This window comes from Prinia subflava, chromosome 5 (genome assembly GCF_021018805.1).
Source record: "Prinia subflava isolate CZ2003 ecotype Zambia chromosome 5, Cam_Psub_1.2, whole genome shotgun sequence".
Lineage (NCBI taxonomy): Eukaryota > Metazoa > Chordata > Aves > Passeriformes > Cisticolidae > Prinia > Prinia subflava.
In genome coordinates, this window is record NC_086251.1 from 59,525,500 (window position 1) to 59,543,807 (window position 18,308).

Below are 18,308 nucleotides of genomic sequence, written 5' to 3' on the forward strand. Positions count from 1 at the left end.
CAAACTTAAGCTGATTTTGCCTCCTCAGAATCAGTCTTGTGAGCTGAAAAACCCAGTTCACACCTCTGCTTTCAGAGCAAGCAGTTCACAGGGTTGTGTGCAAGGGAACTCAGCACTTCTGCTGGCAGAGGCAATAAAGATCCTTAATTAAAATTGCCTCCACTTTCATAAGTGCTGCTCATTCAATATTCCTCCTCTTGAAAATCCTTGTAAATTATTGACTGGTGTGTATTCTGTACGCATCTTGTAAAACTAACAGAACTTCTGCTTTGAACTGTTCTCTGAATGTGGAGTTTGATGAGATTTTTGTGACTTCAGGGCAGGAACAGGATGCTGAAACTTTTCCTATCCTGCAATGGGAAACCAGTGAAGTAACTGGGAGTAACTGGGAATCTCAATGTCTGTACCTGTGACACCAGGGATGTATTTTGTACCAGTTAAACTTAGAAGGGAAAGTAAAACCAGACACAGCAAGTGCTTTCAAATTGTCCTCTCTAGGCTGTCAGCCAGGATTCAACAATTTAAACCCATCTCATGTTTTTAAGACAAGTGACCTCTTCTTTTCCATCAACAGGAATTTTCAAGAACACACAGAAAGCAAAAGTGCTGAAGAATATTTATTTACAGTATCATTACATAAATCTCATTAACACTGTGCTTTGTTTAAATATAAAAATTATTCCCAAGTACATTAGTCAAGTAAGGGCTTGTACACCATAGGTGCTGGTGCTTTGGAATTCCAGATGTAGTAATCGGAAGAAATCAGTTCCCGGGCTAAAGGGAAAAAACAGGCAAGAAAAATAAGAATTACAGGGTGCCTTACAATCAGACATTCCTTCATCCAAGTTAAGTGACTACTAATCCATCCTTGCCAGTTTACAGAAAAGGTATAATGGCCTCTTTAAACTGTAAGACTCTTACTATTATTTGAAAATCGTTTCTGATAATGAGACATTTAAAGTCTCAGCTTCAATTACCTTTACTAATGTATCAGTCATGAGCTTAAAATTCAAACAGAGGTTAAGTCAAAAGCAGGTGGATGGCTTGGATTTTGCTCAATGAATATAAATTGCATGCTCGATATAAAACATGGAAACTCTGCTTTTTCTGTGTTACCATTTAGGGCTGAGTGTGACCTGTCACAAAATTAGCAGTGCAGACCCTGATTTTCAAAAGGCATTTATAGAGTTCTGCTACCATGACTGGCAGAAGTTGCAACAGAGAGACAGCTACAAATAAAAATGCTTCCATTAGGTAGAGCTGCTCAGGTTTAATGAGTGCTTTCTGTGTGCCATTCAGGGTATTTTTGGTGCAGGCTTGGCAGTGCTCATGTGTTAACAAAAAGCAGATTTGGGTTCTGCTCCACACATTCAGTTAGAGCCACATCCACCCAGGGGTGCTGGTGTGGTGACACTGACAGCAGCAGTGTCACCTTGCATGCAGGAGGTGAGCTCTGTACCCAGGTACTCCAACCCACCCGAAATATCTCTGACAAAGCTGTCCCAAACAAGGGGCCAGATTAGGGAGGATCATTCCCTGTGTCCCCCCAAAAATTCTGCCATTATGGAGAGCATAGGAACCAGCACAGGGCAGAGAGCCCCAGAGAGAGGCTGGCTTTGTTAGAGCTCTCATCTCAAAGAGAGAGGCCACTTCCTCCTCCAGGGATGCTTTAAACATCACAAAAAAACCCCAACTCAAAAGCAGAGAACAAAAGTCCAACTTTAGTTAGGTAGTTTTGGTCATTGATACCCAGTTCATAATTTCAATTCAATTTCAGCAACTCACAGGCAGTAATTTTGGGCTTCCCTGGAACAAAGATCTGAACAGAATGCTGGTCTACGTAACATCCAGTAAGTGTAAAGTCTGGGATCCTAAAATACAGCTACAAAAAGAGAGGGAAAACACAATCAGATGCACATTGTCACCCTTGCTGTGCAAATCCTGGCAATCTGTGTCACATGCTCTGGGTGTGCAAGGATACTCCAAAGTGACAGGATAATCAAATCCTCTAGGCAGGAAAACAAAAATCCATGCAGAGAATATGAGATTTTAAATCAATATAAAAGAGTGACTACTAAGGCCTCTTTTCCCAGAGCCTGTGACTTACTTTTACATAAGCAGTGTTCCCAGTGCACACATAATCAGTCGGGTGCTCTTTGCCTGCGGTGCCGAAAGACAAAGTTCCAGTCAGGGAAACTTCCAAGGATTTGGGGAACTTCTGTCCTAAAGGCAGAGACAGCATCTATGAGAAGTCACCCAGCAGTGCCCAGGCTGCAGAGAAGGGGCTGGGGGAGGAAGGGCAGTCCCAGGGGTGAGGTCCTTACCAATGACCCAGACCAGGAGACTCTTCTCCCGGGACAGATCCAGCTGGCCATAACTCACTTTGTACTCTAACTGAGCAATGGGGCCCCTACGTGTGAGAAGGAGAAATAAAACCACTGGAATTACTATCATTCAGCATTTGTTAATGCCTGCTTTGTTACAGAAAGCCAGGAAATGTGTACAGACATTATTTATGCACATACAGACAAATCACACCTATCTGAGCACACTGCTAATTTATCAGAAGAAATTACAGAGCAGGAGGAAATCACTGGGCTCTCAGAGCAGTAATCAAAAAGGAGCTGCTGATGTTTCAGTTCACTGCTGGTGTTTTACTAACACTATGATCAGCATCAGCAACTTTGTATCATTCCATCTCTGAATTTTCATGATAATTACGTGGCAGTGCAGCCGTGGCAGCTGTCAGAGAGGCTTAGATGAAAACTATCGTTTTAATTTGAAATAACTATATTTTTGATAAGCTGATCTGTAGCTAGGATTAGCAGTCTTAAGGAACAGGTAACCCTGGGTTGGAAGTGATCTCCAGCTTAATCCACCTGGGGGATTTGTGGCAGTGTTTCACGTGAGAAAATACCACAGGGAAACAGGATGAGCAACAGAAGTGTTTGGAATGTTCCCAAATATTCTGGTATAATTTGGTATTCTGGAAATTAAAAGAATTCCAAGGTTGGTGTTCACTACTAGCACCCTGATGGGGCATAATCTGTTATACTGACTCCTGACAAGTTCATTTTGGGAAGATAACAGAGAAATGGAAGAAAATTCTTTAGGCTTTCTTTATTCTTACCTGTTGAAGAAAGGTATACGAGCTTCACAGTACTCAAAAGAATTCTTTATGCTTTCATGGAGCTTTAAATTAACTGTTATTTTTATCTGTGATCCCTCTTCAACGAGTTGGTAACATCCCAAGATTGGTGGAACAGGAACCTGGAAAAAACTATATTCATTCTCAAGATATATTAACACCATCATCACAAGATCAGTCATACACTGTTTTCATTGCTAAAGTACTTTAGAAAAGACCCCAAACATATATTAATTATTGACTGTGCTGAAGTCTTCAGGCTACTTGTGATACAGGGACTTGGGAGGCATGCACTTAACATCTCAGCCTGGATTTATTTTGCCTGATTAAAGTGGCTGATTTAAAGTAAGAGCAGCACTGCCAAGCAAAGGTACCAGTAACTCCGGAACGTGGCTCAGACAACTCAAGTCCTTAAGTGCCTTCCAAGCAGTTTATTACATAAAAACCATTTTATCTAATGTTTAATTATCTATATTGGACTCAAACTCACTCCAGCATGCCCGTGTGGGCTGATGCCCACGGAGGTGTTTTTATTTCTGTTTGAACACTAGAAAACAGCCCGGGTTGGGAGTGTTCTGTGTACCTGGGAAGTGTAGTAACACAGGTTGAAGGACTCTGAGGGAGGAATGAAGGGGAATTTGTAAGGCCCGTTGTACACAGAGTCGTGCAGGGGCTCAGCACTGGTGGACAGCAGCATGGCAGGGTCCACGGAGGTGACACAGTGGTGGACCACGATGTCCTGCAGCGGGGGCGCGTTCGTCGGGAGGCTCAGGCTGAGGGTGACGCTGGGTGCAGACCCCTCGATGTCACACTGGGGAAAAGGAGGTCAAGACGTCATTCCAAAATACCTGAATCGAGTCACAGTGAGATGTTCAAAAATAAAACACGTTTTTTATTAAATATAAACACATTTTGTTTATTAAAAATGAATAAAATACCGACCAATTTTCAGTTGGCTTTGATCATTTGGAATAACCACCAGTACTAAGACATCAGTCTCACACACTTGCTGACAATTTAATTAATTAGGTTGCTTTTACAACATCCACTTAATGGATTCCAGCATGCTCTGGATGGCCTCTGTGGTCCCATGCCAGCTCTGTCACAGCAGAGTGTCCCTTGTCGTGTCCCTCCCTGTGCCAACTCAGCAGGCCACAATCACACTTGGGCCTTCTTCCTGCATAAGGAAGAATGCAGGGATCCTGCAAAATGACCTGGGAATTGTCCCTCTGAGAGCAGGAAGCTGCTCACCCACACAGCCCCTACCAGCATGGCAGGTGGGAAATGACCCAGGCTTTGGAAGTGCAGCATTTAGGTCAGCCTCCTTTGGAGATCAGCATCCCACTCCATGCAAATAATTGAATTATCACTTTATTAGCAGGTCTCTCTCCTTGTAAATCACTGGTAGTTACTAATGTGCCAAGATAATACTGTGTGCTCCCTAAGAATAATTCAGAACAAAGAATGGATTATAGTACAAATTATAGTTACAAATTTTAACATATTTCATAATTATTATGGATGTATTTAGTCAGTAATCCCCACTTTGCAATATTAAACTATGAGATATTTCAATATTAAGCAATGCCCAGGGAAGCCCATCCCTGAAAGTGTCCAAGGACAGGGTTTGGAGCAACTTGGTCTAGTGGAAGATGTCCCTGCTCATGGCATGGGTTGGAATGAGATGATCTTTAAGGTCCCTTCCAACACAAACCATTCTGGGATTCTACCATGAAAACCACTACCACACACAAACCATCCAAAACAATGATACAACCAGTTTCTTCCACCAGGTTCTTTATCAACTCTTCTTATGCCATGAAACACCAGCATTTGTGGGACCAAAATGATGTTGTAGTAGAAAAAGGAAGAAGATTAAACTTTCATTTGGCAGGAAAAATAATTAAAAATGCTCACGTAGAGACACTTTTAGAAGATATTTAGACATCTCAGCCTGGACATATTTTGTCTAATTCAGGCATTTCAGTGGTTCATTTAAAGTAAGGGCAGTGTGGCCAAGCAGTCAAAGGTACCAGTAACTCCTGAATGTGACTCGGACAACAAAATTGGGGAAAATTTTCACCTCAATATATCATTTTACATCCAATGAGTATTTATTTTGCACGAAAACTACTTTGCACATCAAAGGCTCTCACCTTGCAGTTCACAGCTCCATAAACCTGCCACGTGTCCACCACATCCCTCTGGTCATACTGCATACACTTGACCTTCTCGGTGATGCAGACATTGACCTGAGGTTTGCCCTTGTAGGCGCTGGATCTCCAGGCTGGCTGATCCTTATCCGCAGGCATCTCCTGGATGTCCTCCAAGGAGCCGCTCAGGCCGCGGATGTTGGTGTTCAGGGGGGTGCCCAGGGGGCAGGCCTGGATCAGCAGATGCCGGAGCTGCCCCACCTTTGCATTCAGCTCAGCCTCGTTTTTCCTGCTGGGAGAGACGTAGTCCATGAGGCCCAGCAGCAGGGCCAGCCCCTGCGAGAGCCCGCGCACCGTCAGCAGCGGCGGCCGCGGCTCCAGCGTGCCCTCCACCAGCGGCACGCAGGCGTACACCAGCCCGCTCCTGTGGAAGGCCAGCACGGGCCACAGCTCGCCGGCGGCGGTGGCCACGGCGTGCACGCAGGCGTGGTTGATGCGTGTGCAGGTGTCCCGCTGCTCCACGAACACGTGCTCGTCCACCAGCCTCAGCTCCAGGAGCAGGGCCTCGAGGAAGGCGCCGTCCGAGGGCACGGGGACGTGCGTGGCGCCGTTGAAGGTCTCTGCGCGCAGCTCGACCGTGGGGAAGCGCCTGCGGGGAGGGAATCGGAGCGGCTCAGAATTCTGACACCCAAAATGCCACCCCAGAACAGAGCTTCCAGGGGCAGCACCACCCAAGACTTGTCTTCTTCTCCACCCAAGCATTATGGAAATCTTTGGATCACTGATAACGGGTTTCTCCATTCAAACGACTCCCCAAAACCCACTGGGCCTAAAAAAATCCCTTGTGAACATGGAAGCATGCAGCAACTCGATAGAAGCAGTGGTGGGATCAGAACACAAATCACTGTCAATAAAACCATTCCATGAATAGGTAGGATTCTTTCTAGCAAATCTAAACTTTGAGTAAATACATTCTAATGACTAAACACCTGTTTTTTAAAATAAAATGTGGATGTGTCCTTCTGTGCTGGCTGTCACACAAAGGTACAGGATGTTTGTGTGACACTAAGGGCAGAACTTGAAAATATTTCTAAGGGGTGAGATCACACTGAAGAGAAGTTCTCAGATATTTAAGAAAATGGATGTTCTATGCAATAAAATGCAACTACAACAGCTTTTTGCCTAGATAGAGTGCATATATATACCTATATATACCCTATACCAGTGCTACAGCTTTGCTGCTATAATAATAACAATAACCATAATAACAACAATAATAATTCCACACTGCACATGCAATATATGACTTAAAGCTTTTATGACTTTTTCATAATTTCATTTTATCAAGTATTTAAGGTGTAAAGATAATGTCACAGACAGAGGTTTTGTAAAATTTAAAATTGCTATGTTGTACCAATACATAAATTTCATTTCAGATTTTCCAGAGATAATATTTGAGGAATATCATATTAAATGTTTATATCTGGGATTTTTTGTCCTGCAGCAGTATTGTTTTTTAAAGGGGAGCGGGATGAATTTCTTTTCAAGGTAACCTAAATCCATCAAGAGGCACTGAGGAGTTGTCTTTTAATAAATAGTTGACTTTTAATAAAGAGAAAAGAAAAAATATTACTTCCATTAATGCACTGGTTTGCAGCTGCAGACTTCCCTGAGTGTCTCTTACATGAAGTTTGCTGACAGCCTGGCTTCCTACATTCTGTTCTGTGGATTCCCTTAGCAGTTATCTACAGACCCTCAAAGTGCCTATCACAGGTCCCACATGCAAAATTAAATCACTTTATGGATCATCTTGAAGCAGATGCTCTCAGATGTTTGTTTGCACTCAGAGCCAAGCTTGCAAGCCAGCATGGGAGGAAAAAACTACACAGATATATAAATGCCCTAGTTTGGTGTCCTTTTTATACCATTTTTAAGGACACATTGACAGTCTGCTTCTTAAAATGCCACGGAACTTGCAACTCCAGCAGTGTGGGACTTTGTTATATCTATGAGCTCCATCTGTAGCACTTCCCTCCTGCTCCTGAGCACTTCCATGGATCTTATCCTGTTGCTCCAAGTCCCACCTACATCATCTTTTCTTAACTCAGTAGCTGGAGGCAGCTACACTTCCTCAGGCTTATTTTCAGTGACTGTGCTTTTTTTTTCTTTGATTCTTAATCAGGCATCCAGGGCTTTTGGGGTTGGGTATTTTTGGTAAGGGAAAAGCAAACATAGCAGAGCAAAGCCAGAGCTACAAAATTCGTAAACAGGATACAGATGACAGCAAAACACCTCCCTGTGGTCTCACATTTTATTGTGAACAGCAAAGAAACAAAGTGGATTTATTTACAGCTCTAAAATTTATGAGGCTTTGCAGAGCCAGGGTGTTGATAAGAGGCTATGTGTAACCTTGGTGAGCAGCTCTTATTTTTGGCCAACATTTCCAAAACAAGGGAAGAGGAGATATTTCAGTCTGGTTTTGTCTTAGTCAAGTCCCAGTCTCTCTGCTCCATTTGATGGAGTTGTACCCACACCACAGAAGCCTCCTCCTCCTACCACTGAATTTTACCAGCTGAGTCATTAGATCATTAGTTAGCCCTTCAGATCTCAGTTTTTCAGTATTCCCTTCTAGAAAGTGATGCAAATTTCAAAAAAAAAAGATGAAAGTTTCCAGGGATGAATGAGCTTCGGTGACTCAAGAGAGAAACCATCCTTGTTGCCTGAATTAAGTTATGACCAACTCAAAAAAAAAGAAAAAGGGGGGAATGCTTTGATGTCCCCGATGTCTTCCCTGAGGTTAAAGATCAGGGCTCACATATCTCCAGCTGAGTGCCTAAGTCCTGAAACCAACAGTTTCCATGTGATCCGGGCATTCTTTATATTGTCTGCGCGCTTTGTTGAATTTAAGGTCAGTTAGGAGGATAAACTTGGGGCTTCCACAGCCCTATTATTTCCTCTGGGAACTTGAAAGATCTAAGTCTGGAAATCACTTGAAGCATCAAGGATAGTTTGCCCTTTTCAAAGGAGTGCTACTCCTTGTCTCTGCCGCTCGACAAGTCACTTCAGACATCCCTGCCAGCAGCCCCCCTGCCCCTGGTGATTACACTCTCCGAGGTTTTGGGGACAAGGCTTTCTCTTTATCTGTGTTTGTAGAGGGGAGGCCTCATCTCTAGTCCTGTAGGTAATACAAGGACCATAATACTAATCCTAGAACAATCAGAGGAGTGTCCAATGGAGAGATCTGTCTGCACCTGAAGATGGAAGATAGTCTGTCTACTTACTCTTTTTTTTTTTTTTTTTAAATTTTTTTTTACTCCTAGGTTCTCTCTCTTTTTGGTTTTACTGAATTCAGACTAGGGCTGTAGGTCACTTTATCCAGGTCTTTCCCCCCCCACCTCAAACTTTCCCTAGCCCCAATTATTTTTCTTCTCATTGTCCAGATTTCTCTGAAGACACAAAAGAAAAAAAGAGTAACAAATTTTACCAGCCCAACAAAAGTAACCTGCCTAGCCCAAAGTCTTACTTTATACCTGCAAAAATTCTGAATAAAAACTCTTCACTTGGAGGACTCTTTAGCGTCCACTAACTTAAAAGTCCTCCAATAACTTTTTAAAAAATGTATTTATATGCAAAAATTAGCATCAAATGGAAAGTCTAATTTCTGCCTGAAAGTACTATATTTTTTGTATAGCTACAGAACAACATGAAGAGAATACAAGTAAAATAAAATACAAGTAAAATACAATAAAAAAGGCAATAAAATATGCTTTCTCCTCTGTCCATTTTGTTAATCTGACAGTATTTCACAATCACTGCGTTGTCCTTTTCCGTGTTAGGATGGAGAAATTTACAGTGACAACAAGAAAGAGGAACAGAGTAAGGAAACTCCCATGCAAAATGCAGAAGCTGTGAAAAAGGCCCCATATTTAGTTAAAAGCACAATCAGAACCTGATTCTGAACTTTCAGAAATCGGGGTCAGAAACGCACAGCATCCAGCGGCGCTGCGACGAGACGGGTGATTTATTCAGCATCAGATGGTTTTGGTTTTTTGCATCTGTTTTGGGGGCCGAACGCCGGCCCCACAGCGCAGCAGTGTCCCCCAGGACACCCAGAACAAACTATTCCCCCAGGGCACCAGGATTTCCTTCAGGACATCCAGACCCGCAGGGCACCAGGATTTTCTCCAGGGCATCCAGACCCCCAGAGCACCCGGGCCCCCTCAGGAACACCCGCGCCCCCTGAGGGCACCCGCTCTCCCCAGGATGCCCCGTTCCCTCCAGAGCTCCCGCACCTCCAAGAGCATCCGCTTCCCCCAAGAACCGGGTCCTCCCAGGGCACTCGGACCCCTCAGAGCACCTGGATCCCTACTAGATCATCCGGATCCCTTCTAGATCCCCCGGACCCCCAGGGCACCCAGCCCGACCCTCGGACCTGCCCAGCCCGCGGTGCCCGCTCCCCCTCCCCGGAACCGTCGCTACCTGGAGAAGAGCACGGTGCCGCCGGCCGCGGGGTCGTGCCTGAGGAGCCACAGCGCCCGCAGGGCCATGCCGGTGGTGCCGCCGGTGCCGCCGGTGCCGATGGCGGCCGGGGAGGAGCCGCGGCCGCGCCGTGACCGCCGGGCGCAGCCCCATTTCCGGCGGGCGGAGGCGGCGCCGCGGCCGCCGCTGCTGCTGCCGGGGCGGGGGACACAATGGGCGGCAGCGGCGGGGCGGCGGCGGCGAAAGGGCGCTGAGGGGCCGCCGCGCTCCTTCCCTCCCTCCCTGCGGCCATGGCCACTACGGCCGAGCTCTTCGAGGTGTGTGCGGGCCCCGCGGGCCGGGGGGCGGGCGGCGCTGGCCGGGCCGGCTCGCTGAGGGGATGCGGCGGCCTCTCCCTGGGGAAGGGCGGGCGGCGTGCGGGGCTGGGGAAGCGGGGGAGCTCCGGTGCCGCCCCCGGGGGTGCGGTGCCCACCTTGCCCCGCTGCAGGGCCTCCTTCCCGGCCGGTTCCCGGGTGCTGGCAGCGGACGGGTGACAGGGCCACGCCAGGCCCGGCCCCGCGCTGCCTCTGCCGGACGCACCCCCTTGCCTGAGCCCGGCGCGGCGGTGGCAGCGCGGCTGGAATGGAGTAAGGAAATGACTTTGCCCTCCCTTTACCCGCGGTGGAAGCGAGGCACGGAAGGAGAATAGCTCAGCCAAGGCCACGCAGGAGCAGGGCAGGGATAGCAGGAGTCTGTCAGATTCTCCCCGTGGAAATACAGAATGCCCTGAGCTGGAGGAGACACACGGGGATCATCTCCCTCCTGAAGGGAACCTGCAAGAAAGATGGATGGGGGACTTTTTACAGGAGTGTGTAGTGACAGGACAGGGGGAATGCTTCAAACTGAAAGAAAGGAGGTTTAGGTTAGATATCAGGAAGAATAATGTCACCCTTTGGACTCTGGTGAGGCCCTGGCACAGAGAAGCTGTGGCTGCCCCATCCCTGGCAGTGTCCAAGGCCAGGTTGGACAGGGCTTGGAGCAGCCTGGGGTGGTGTGAGGTGTCCCTGCCATGGCAGGGGGTTGGAATTGGATGATCTTTGAGGTCTATTCCAACCCAAACCCTTCTGTGATTCTGTGGCTCCAGCTTCTGGCCTGGACCGTGAGCTCTCATGATGTGACCTGTGATAAACAAAAGGTGTGTGGTGTCCCCACTTCCTCCTCACAGGGACATGGTGTCATCCCCAGGTGTCCTGTGTTTGCTCTCCAGGTCACTCAAGAGCTGGTTGTTCTTCTGGTGGGTTGTCACTGGGACTCACTTTGCCCAGCCTTCAGGAAAGGGTCTTCCTGTTTCTCTGAAAGATCCTATATCTGAGGTTTATGTAAATGCCTTGTGTGCATTTGAATTTATGAATCACTGTGATGGCACATGAGTGTTATGACTCAGATCTTTTGGCTTGCATAGCTTTAAAAAATAGCAGGACTGAAATCCTGTGTTCCTGTAGCTGGATGCCAGGTTTTGTACCCTCCCTACACCACTCCAGCAGCCCCTTGATTTCTCAACATGATGACAGTGCCCTTCTGTTCTTTGTGGGGTGTTGAGTTGAGGTAACTTGAATATGGAAAGAAAACTGTGTGTTTTGGCTGCTTTGGGTCATGCAACAAGTTTTTCCATTTTGCAATAGCAATAAAGATGAAATTGCAAATTAAGTGAGACTTTTGCCTGGAGATTGGGGTTATAAATTATGTTTTCCAACATGGAATCCAGTATTTCTATCTCTCCTGCTTTCACTTCCCTTTCACTCCAAAGGCAAGAGAGTTTTTGTTGATGTCCACTAATTTAATGTTGCCTACTTGGTTAGTTTGAAATTGCTGCCTTATATAAGAACACAAGAATGTGCTTGTTATGGGAGTAGCCCTTAGCTGTCTGCTGAGGGTGGAATTTGATTACAATATTTTCACGAGTGTGTGTTCCAAAGTAAATTTCAGTACAGATATGGGAAATTGTATAGCAGGATCTGTGCTGAAAATGGACACAACGTGGACTGAATTCTCTCTCACGTAACTTAAAGCATAATTTAACAGCGGATACTTCTAAACTGGTTTTTAATTTGGCTGGGCCCAGTGTAGTTTCGTTTGTAAACACCAGATCAAACCAGGTTATCACCCACTTCAGGGTGATATCTCTTATTAAATCAGGAGTATTGGCTGAATGGATGGGATCACGTTAATTCATCTGGAGCCAGAGGGAAGTTCAAAGCTGAAGAAATTGACTGTTGGGGCTCATCTGATAACAGGCAAAGGACTTGCAAATGACATTTGTAATAGCTGATTTTCAGCAGTTTCTGCAGAACAGGATAGGAGACTTAAAATAGGAATTAGGCTGTCAGCTATGAGTAACCCTGTTATCAAGATAGCATTTAAAAAAGCAAATGTGTATGGAAGATACAAACTAAAGTAAAAACTTTTGGATCTGCAGTGGAACCTGGAAAATCATCTTAGACACTGTTGAGCTTCATTTATTCCTTATAAATGAAATAGCTTATTTTTAGCACACTCTCTGTGGAAAATTGGAAGAAAAAGCTCATTTTATTTCTCTGTTGATCAATATCTTGCACATAATACCCACTGCAGTTAATATTTCTTAAATAATACAGAACAGGATTTATATGGTTAAAAAGACTGTGTAAGTGTTTTTGGAAGAACAGGTATTTTTCAGGGAGGGAGCTGCAGGTGGTCTGTGTACACATGCACTCAAGGAATATTTAGAGCTGTATAGAGGCATGATGGATGGAGAAAGATTGGCATTAGAATATTTATTTGGGTTCTGAGGCATCTACATGAGATTTCCTTAGGAGAAGAGGCTTGCAGAAAAACTTTATAAATGTTGTTTTACAAAAATGAAAAAATACTCAAACCTGCCTAGGCCGTTGTACGGGTATAAAGTATCTAAAAGGTCTTACCACATCTTAGTATCTAAATAAAGTCGTTTATTTATACCTTTCCCGGGCAAGATGCTCAGGTCCACCCTGAAAATTGGTTCAGCTGTCATTTTACAGGGTCAAATTGTCAAGTCAAAATGACTTGAATTTGTTTTTTGAAGCAGAAACCATCTGAGCTTTTAGCAGAACATCCATCCAGATAGAGTCAGGGCTTGGCCAAGGCTCAGGCTCTAAACTGGAGTGAGGTCCTTAATACATTTCAAAAACAAAGATCTTAACAATTAATATATCAACACTAATCATCCTAGAAAATTTAAATGATACCTTTCTAAACTATCATATACTTATAACTTACAAAAAGGGAAACTTCACTAAAACAGCTCACAATCAACAATCCCAATGTGGATTTGTGAAATGCAGCTAAAGATAGAACCTTTCAAACCTTCCAAACCTTTCATCTTCCTCCATCTACTAATAGGTGTTTTCCAATGTTTCATCATCGCTGTTCCCGTGAAGCATCTTATCTCTAGAACTAATTTAACTTTACAAGTAAAATGAGCATATTTTCTTAAAAACAAACAACACTTAAACTTAATATGAATAAATCTTAACAAAACTCATATGCGATAAAAACCTTAATAGGATATAGACTTAATATTATTTAAATCTTATAAAACTTAAACCTACCAAAACTTAAAAATGACTTAACCCTACCAAAACTTAAAAATAACTTAACAGAACTTAAACTTAACCTAACCTAATTTAATTGAACACTTAACCTATACCACACTGACTATACTTAAACTAAACTATACAAAAGTTTATCTTAATATTAACAGATTACTAAAATATAACTTAACTCAAACATACATATATAATAAATGACTCTAATTAAAAATCCATTTCTATTAAATCTATTTCTATTCTACTCTCCTTATGATTGTACTTCATATGGTAATGTATTTCTGTATTAATTAGAGTACAAGTTAGATGTTGTTGTACTTTTTGGTGGTGACTGGTTTCCCTGCAACTGGACTGAAAAAGTCCAGAAGAGATTATGGACAGAAATTTTCCATATAAAGACATGCCAAGTCATTGTTACATTGTGTGTCTATGACATCTATCAGGTGATCTAAAAGCATGAGAAATGTCTCTGATGTTCCCTGCTTTATGTCTGGATAAGTCTCTTTTGCGGTTGTTATTGACTGAGTCAACACCAGAGCTTCACAAGCAGGATCCTCAGTGTCCCCATGATTTAGTGTCTGTAATAAGTTGACACGCTGTCTGCCATCCCTGACTGACAAAGCCACAAACAGCTCTGCAGCCAGGGACTCCTGCTGAGCCTCTCCTGGAGGAAGCCTCCGTTCAGGCTGAGATGAAGGGTGTTCTATGTCAGAAGTGACTAAATCTGCTTCCCAGTTTAAGTCTGCTGGGTCTAAAATTGATAAAACTGAGTCGCTGTCCGAGCAAGTGTTATTTATGTTTGTGTTTTGGTGCATAATAGTCTTATGGTGTCTCTCATGGATGTCCTGTGTGGTTGTTTTACTTTGGTGCCTGCCCTCCCCTGTTCCCCCCTCTTGTTGCAGCGTTGGTATTGTCCGAGGTCTGTGCAGGATCGGGGGGGTCGATGGAGAGTCCGGGCTCCCAGGCACGGGCTCAGGCGCTGAAGGCAGGACGGTGTGGGCTGGCGCAGGCATGACGCCACTCCGCAGTGCTGGTTCTTTTCCGCGGGCAGTACAAACCGCGTGTTCGTGTGATGGCGGCGTGGGTGCTGGCAGCGGCTCCCGCGGTCGCGCTCCTGGGTGGCGGTGTCCGATGGGTTGTGACAGGTTAGGTGCAGAGTCTCCCGTGCCGTGGTCGGGCGGCGGCAGCGGCGGCTCCCGTAGGATGAGAGGCACGGCTGCCGCCGGACCGTGCAGCGGTGTAAAGGACGGCAGGGGTTCGGTTTGTGAACGATCCATGATCCTTGCGGGGGTGGGCTGCGGCGGGACTCCCGAAGAGTTCGGGTCCTCCCAGCACGGGCTTTTCTGTGGGCGGGGGGAGTCCCTCCGCAGCCCGGGTCCGCGGCTGGAGCTGGCAGGGGGGCTCTGGCCATGCCGCAGTCTGTGTTTGTGCTCCCGAGCTCGCGGCTGGGTGCGGGGGAGCTGTATCGTCCTCTGTCCCGCGGCTCCCGGGCCGCGGCATGGGCTCGGCAGCGGGGGGAACAAACCCTTGTTGCTGAGGAACAAACAGAGATTCATCTTTGCCCCCCACCGCCCCTAGAAGCGAATCTCGGTCCCGGGTCACCTCAACAGTTTGCAATACAGCTGTACCGAATAAAGTAAGTTCTAAGTTTACAGTTTCCATTTGTGATTAGTTAAAAAGTTCTACAAACAGTCTCCAAGTTGGTAATATCAGTGGTACTATTTTGTCCCTTCTGGTAGCTTCATGAAACAATTTAATTCCTATATCGTACAGTTACAGAATAGCAGATAATGTAGCAGTTTTAGAGTAATATAAATATGTTTTTGTTATTTAGATAAGTTATGTCCCATATTCAGAATTACTCCAGACCTATATTTTGCTAGTAGGCACGACAACTTTTCCTAGACAGCCTGCGTCCTGGAGAAAGCTTTTAAAAGCCGACCGTATCTTTCCTTTCAAGATTCGATTAATTGTAAAAAGTTTACTAGTAGGTACGGCAGCTTCTCCTAGACAGCCTGCGTCCTGGAGAAAGCTTTTAAAAGCCGACCGTATCTTTCTTTTCAAGATTCGATTAATTGTATAAAGTTCCTGCGGAAAAGGCTGTTTTCTTCCTAACAGCTAGATCGAGCAGTCGTCTGGAGAGACCTGGCCGATGCTCATGTATAGCAACGTACGCCGCTCATAAAACGAGGGGCACCACTTTGCCTAGGCCGTTGTACGGGTATAAAGTATCTAAAAGGTCTTACCACATCTTAGTATCTAAATAAAGTCGTTTATTTATACAAAAGCACATATCTGAAGGCAAAGAGTTCTGAGAGCGGCCTTATTCTACAATCAATTATAAACCTAGGCAAACAAAGTCTAAACAAGACAATAACTAAAGCATAGAAATCTTAACACACAGAGTTCTAATGAAACAGCAAACAAAGCATAGAATTCCTAACAAGCAGAACTAGTAAGACTATAAGCAAAGCACATATCTGACATTACAGCCTCTAGGTAAATCAGCCTCCCATCTGACCTCATGCAGGATTTTCCAACCGTGGGGTCACAATAACATCAAGGGAACACAAGATCACAGATCCCAGACAGGGGTCCCGGCCGCGGGGATCACAGTGGCAGTGGAGGGGTCCCCAACTTGGCAGAGTTCCCGAAAGCAGGGTCACAGGGACAAGGAGGGGTCCCGGGGTCCCAAACCCTTGCAGTTCCCGGTTGCAGAGACAGAAACCCTCACAGACTCCCCAGCAGCCCCGAACAGAGTCCTGGGGCAAACGCCACAGGGAAAAAGGGAAGGGACGGGATCGCAGGGGCCAGGAGAGATCCTTGGGGTCCCGAACCCTCACAGGAGGAAGGGACGGGACCCCAGGGCCCAAATCCCAGGCTACCTTTAGATGATACCTTTAGAATCCCATCTGGCTCCCTGGCAAGGCTCCTTCCTCAGGCTGCAGGAGGTGGAGGTTGGATCGATTGATCAGATTGATCACTCGACCAATTCATCCAATCCGTCCCCCTGACCGACTGACACAGAGGCTTTTTATCTCAAATTGCAAAATGCATATTCGTATTTTTTATCTACACACTAACCAATCTAGGTACAATTCTAAAGTTCGTAAAACTACGAAAATCAGCGTCAAAACCTACACACATAGCATATCTATTAACGTAAAACTCTATCTTACTAGCATAAGGTTCTACCTTGCACATAAAACTCATACTAAAAGTTATAAACAGTACTCTACTCTATTTTTGTTATGTCTGTACTCTATCACTAAGCGTGAAGCTGTGTCCTTCTACACTGAACTAGGACTTAGGGCATGTAAAGCTTAAAGCTAAGGGTTAGATTTCTACTTTATGCATTTAAAGCTTTTATACATTCTAATTTTTCTAAAGGCTTTAATTCTATCTCTGTACTTTTCACTCTCTGTGGAGGATCCATGGAAACATGGACTCCGACACAAACCTATTATATGTGTGTAGGTGAATTGTCTTTTAGTGTGAACATCTGGGGAAGGAAGAAATGTAGAAAATGTTATCTACACACACACAGAGTGTCAGTAAACTCTTTATTCAGGGTTCTTCCATGCTTGGCTTTAGTATCCTTGTAACCAGAGTGGTGCTCCAGCTGAATTCCAGGATCTTCAGAGGAAACATTGTGGGTTTTCATATAAAGGAGGTGTCCTGCAAAGAGCCCTTAGGTAATTGAAGAGCTGGAGGCCTCCTCTGGAGGGAATGTTGCTGCACTGGATGACTCATTTCGCCCATAATTAAATTACAAAAGTGTTCCCAAACTTTTAGATATCAAGATGGCATAAGGAAGGGAATTTACACTTGGCATGCAAGCCACTTGGCATTGTGGCTTTTGATGAAAAGGATTCTTGTAAAGGAAACTTCACATTGTGTATCAGGAAGGACTTGGTTAAAGAGATGAGTGACTTGTAGGGAAATTGTTTTTATGTGCTATCATCCAGTTATTTTTGAAGTTCAGCCAAGGGGGCTGAGCACAACAGGGTTACTTGAGTCAGTCTGTGGATGAGGAGTTACTGAGTGATAAAATTTCTGCCCTGTCTATCAGTGTAACAAAGTATATTTAAAAACCTCTTATCTTCCTAGTTAGTGGCTGGGCCTGACTGCATAGGACATAATTTGTTTTTGAGGAAACAGACCTTGAATGGGCAATATTTGCTTTTCAACCCTTGGTTTAAACTTATGAAACTAACCCTGTAATGCTGTTTTCCCCCTCCTTATTCCTTGTGACAAAGTTTCAGAAATATTAATGCAGTAGCCAATGTAATACCTGTTGAGATCTGTTCATTTTTTACTATCTTCATTTTTTTTTCAACCAAGCTTTATCAAAAGCAGTGGTGGGATATTCCATTGTTTCATCAAATACCACCATTAGCCAAAGCCACTCCCAAAAAAGTTGTTTCACACTTTTAGAACTGTTTCTGCTTGCAATTTAAAAGCTTTCTATAAAATTCCTGTGTGAATATTTTTCTTACTGGTCTTAGGAGTGCTGATGTCAGCACCTAAGCACTGCTACTGAAATGATAAATACTATTTATGTTAATGATAGAATTTGGACTGTGTTTAGAGTAATTTAGGATAAACTACGTGATGAAGTGTTTGAGCTGGTGTAAGCATTAGGCCAGCTAAAACAGGAGGTCTTGGATTTATAAATGATGCCTCTGCCTTCAGAAAACATTGGATGGAGAAAATAATCTTAACTCTTTACCCTTGAGCGGTGTTTTTATGGAAGAACCAGCAAATATTATGGGAGAAACTTGTGCGACCTTGAGTTTTAGTATCATTCATGCTCTGTTTTTTCTACTTGTGGAAATCAAATTCATCCTCTGTTTTTATGCCTTTTTTCCTCATTTTAATCTCCTCTGTTTCTGGTTGCAGTTTGATGTTGGGTTGCAGCGGGTG

General features: G+C 44.6%; 2 protein-coding genes across 4 annotated transcripts in view; one reads left to right on the forward strand and one right to left on the reverse strand.

The window, feature by feature from the left end:
* Positions 1 to 370: 370 nt before the first annotated feature.
* AP5M1 (adaptor related protein complex 5 subunit mu 1) lies at positions 371 to 9,914 on the reverse strand. Of its 3 annotated transcripts, XM_063399619.1 has the most exons (8): positions 9,781 to 9,914; positions 5,305 to 5,950; positions 3,732 to 3,959; positions 3,131 to 3,270; positions 2,325 to 2,410; positions 2,108 to 2,223; positions 1,786 to 1,882; positions 384 to 774 (listed from the first exon to the last, which is right to left on the reverse strand). In XM_063399619.1, exons 1-8 carry the CDS (start codon positions 9,846 to 9,848, stop codon positions 692 to 694), a joined length of 1,464 nt encoding a protein of 487 aa, XP_063255689.1. In that variant the 5' UTR covers positions 9,849 to 9,914; the 3' UTR covers positions 384 to 691. The 3 variants fall into 3 exon arrangements, with proteins under 3 accessions (XP_063255687.1, XP_063255689.1, XP_063255688.1); XM_063399617.1 differs by lacking the exon at positions 9,781 to 9,914 and having other exon boundaries at positions 371 to 774; positions 5,305 to 6,839; XM_063399618.1 differs by lacking the exons at positions 384 to 774; positions 9,781 to 9,914 and having other exon boundaries at positions 2,108 to 2,242; positions 5,305 to 6,834.
* Positions 9,915 to 9,929: 15 nt separating this feature from the next.
* EXOC5 (exocyst complex component 5) overlaps positions 9,930 to 18,308 on the forward strand; it is a 30,260-nt gene continuing 21,881 nt past the window's right edge. The window contains exon 1 of the mRNA XM_063399616.1: positions 9,930 to 10,097. Within this exon, the coding sequence (XP_063255686.1) occupies positions 10,071 to 10,097 (27 nt within the window). The 5' untranslated portion in view covers positions 9,930 to 10,070. The remainder of the gene's footprint in view (positions 10,098 to 18,308) is intronic.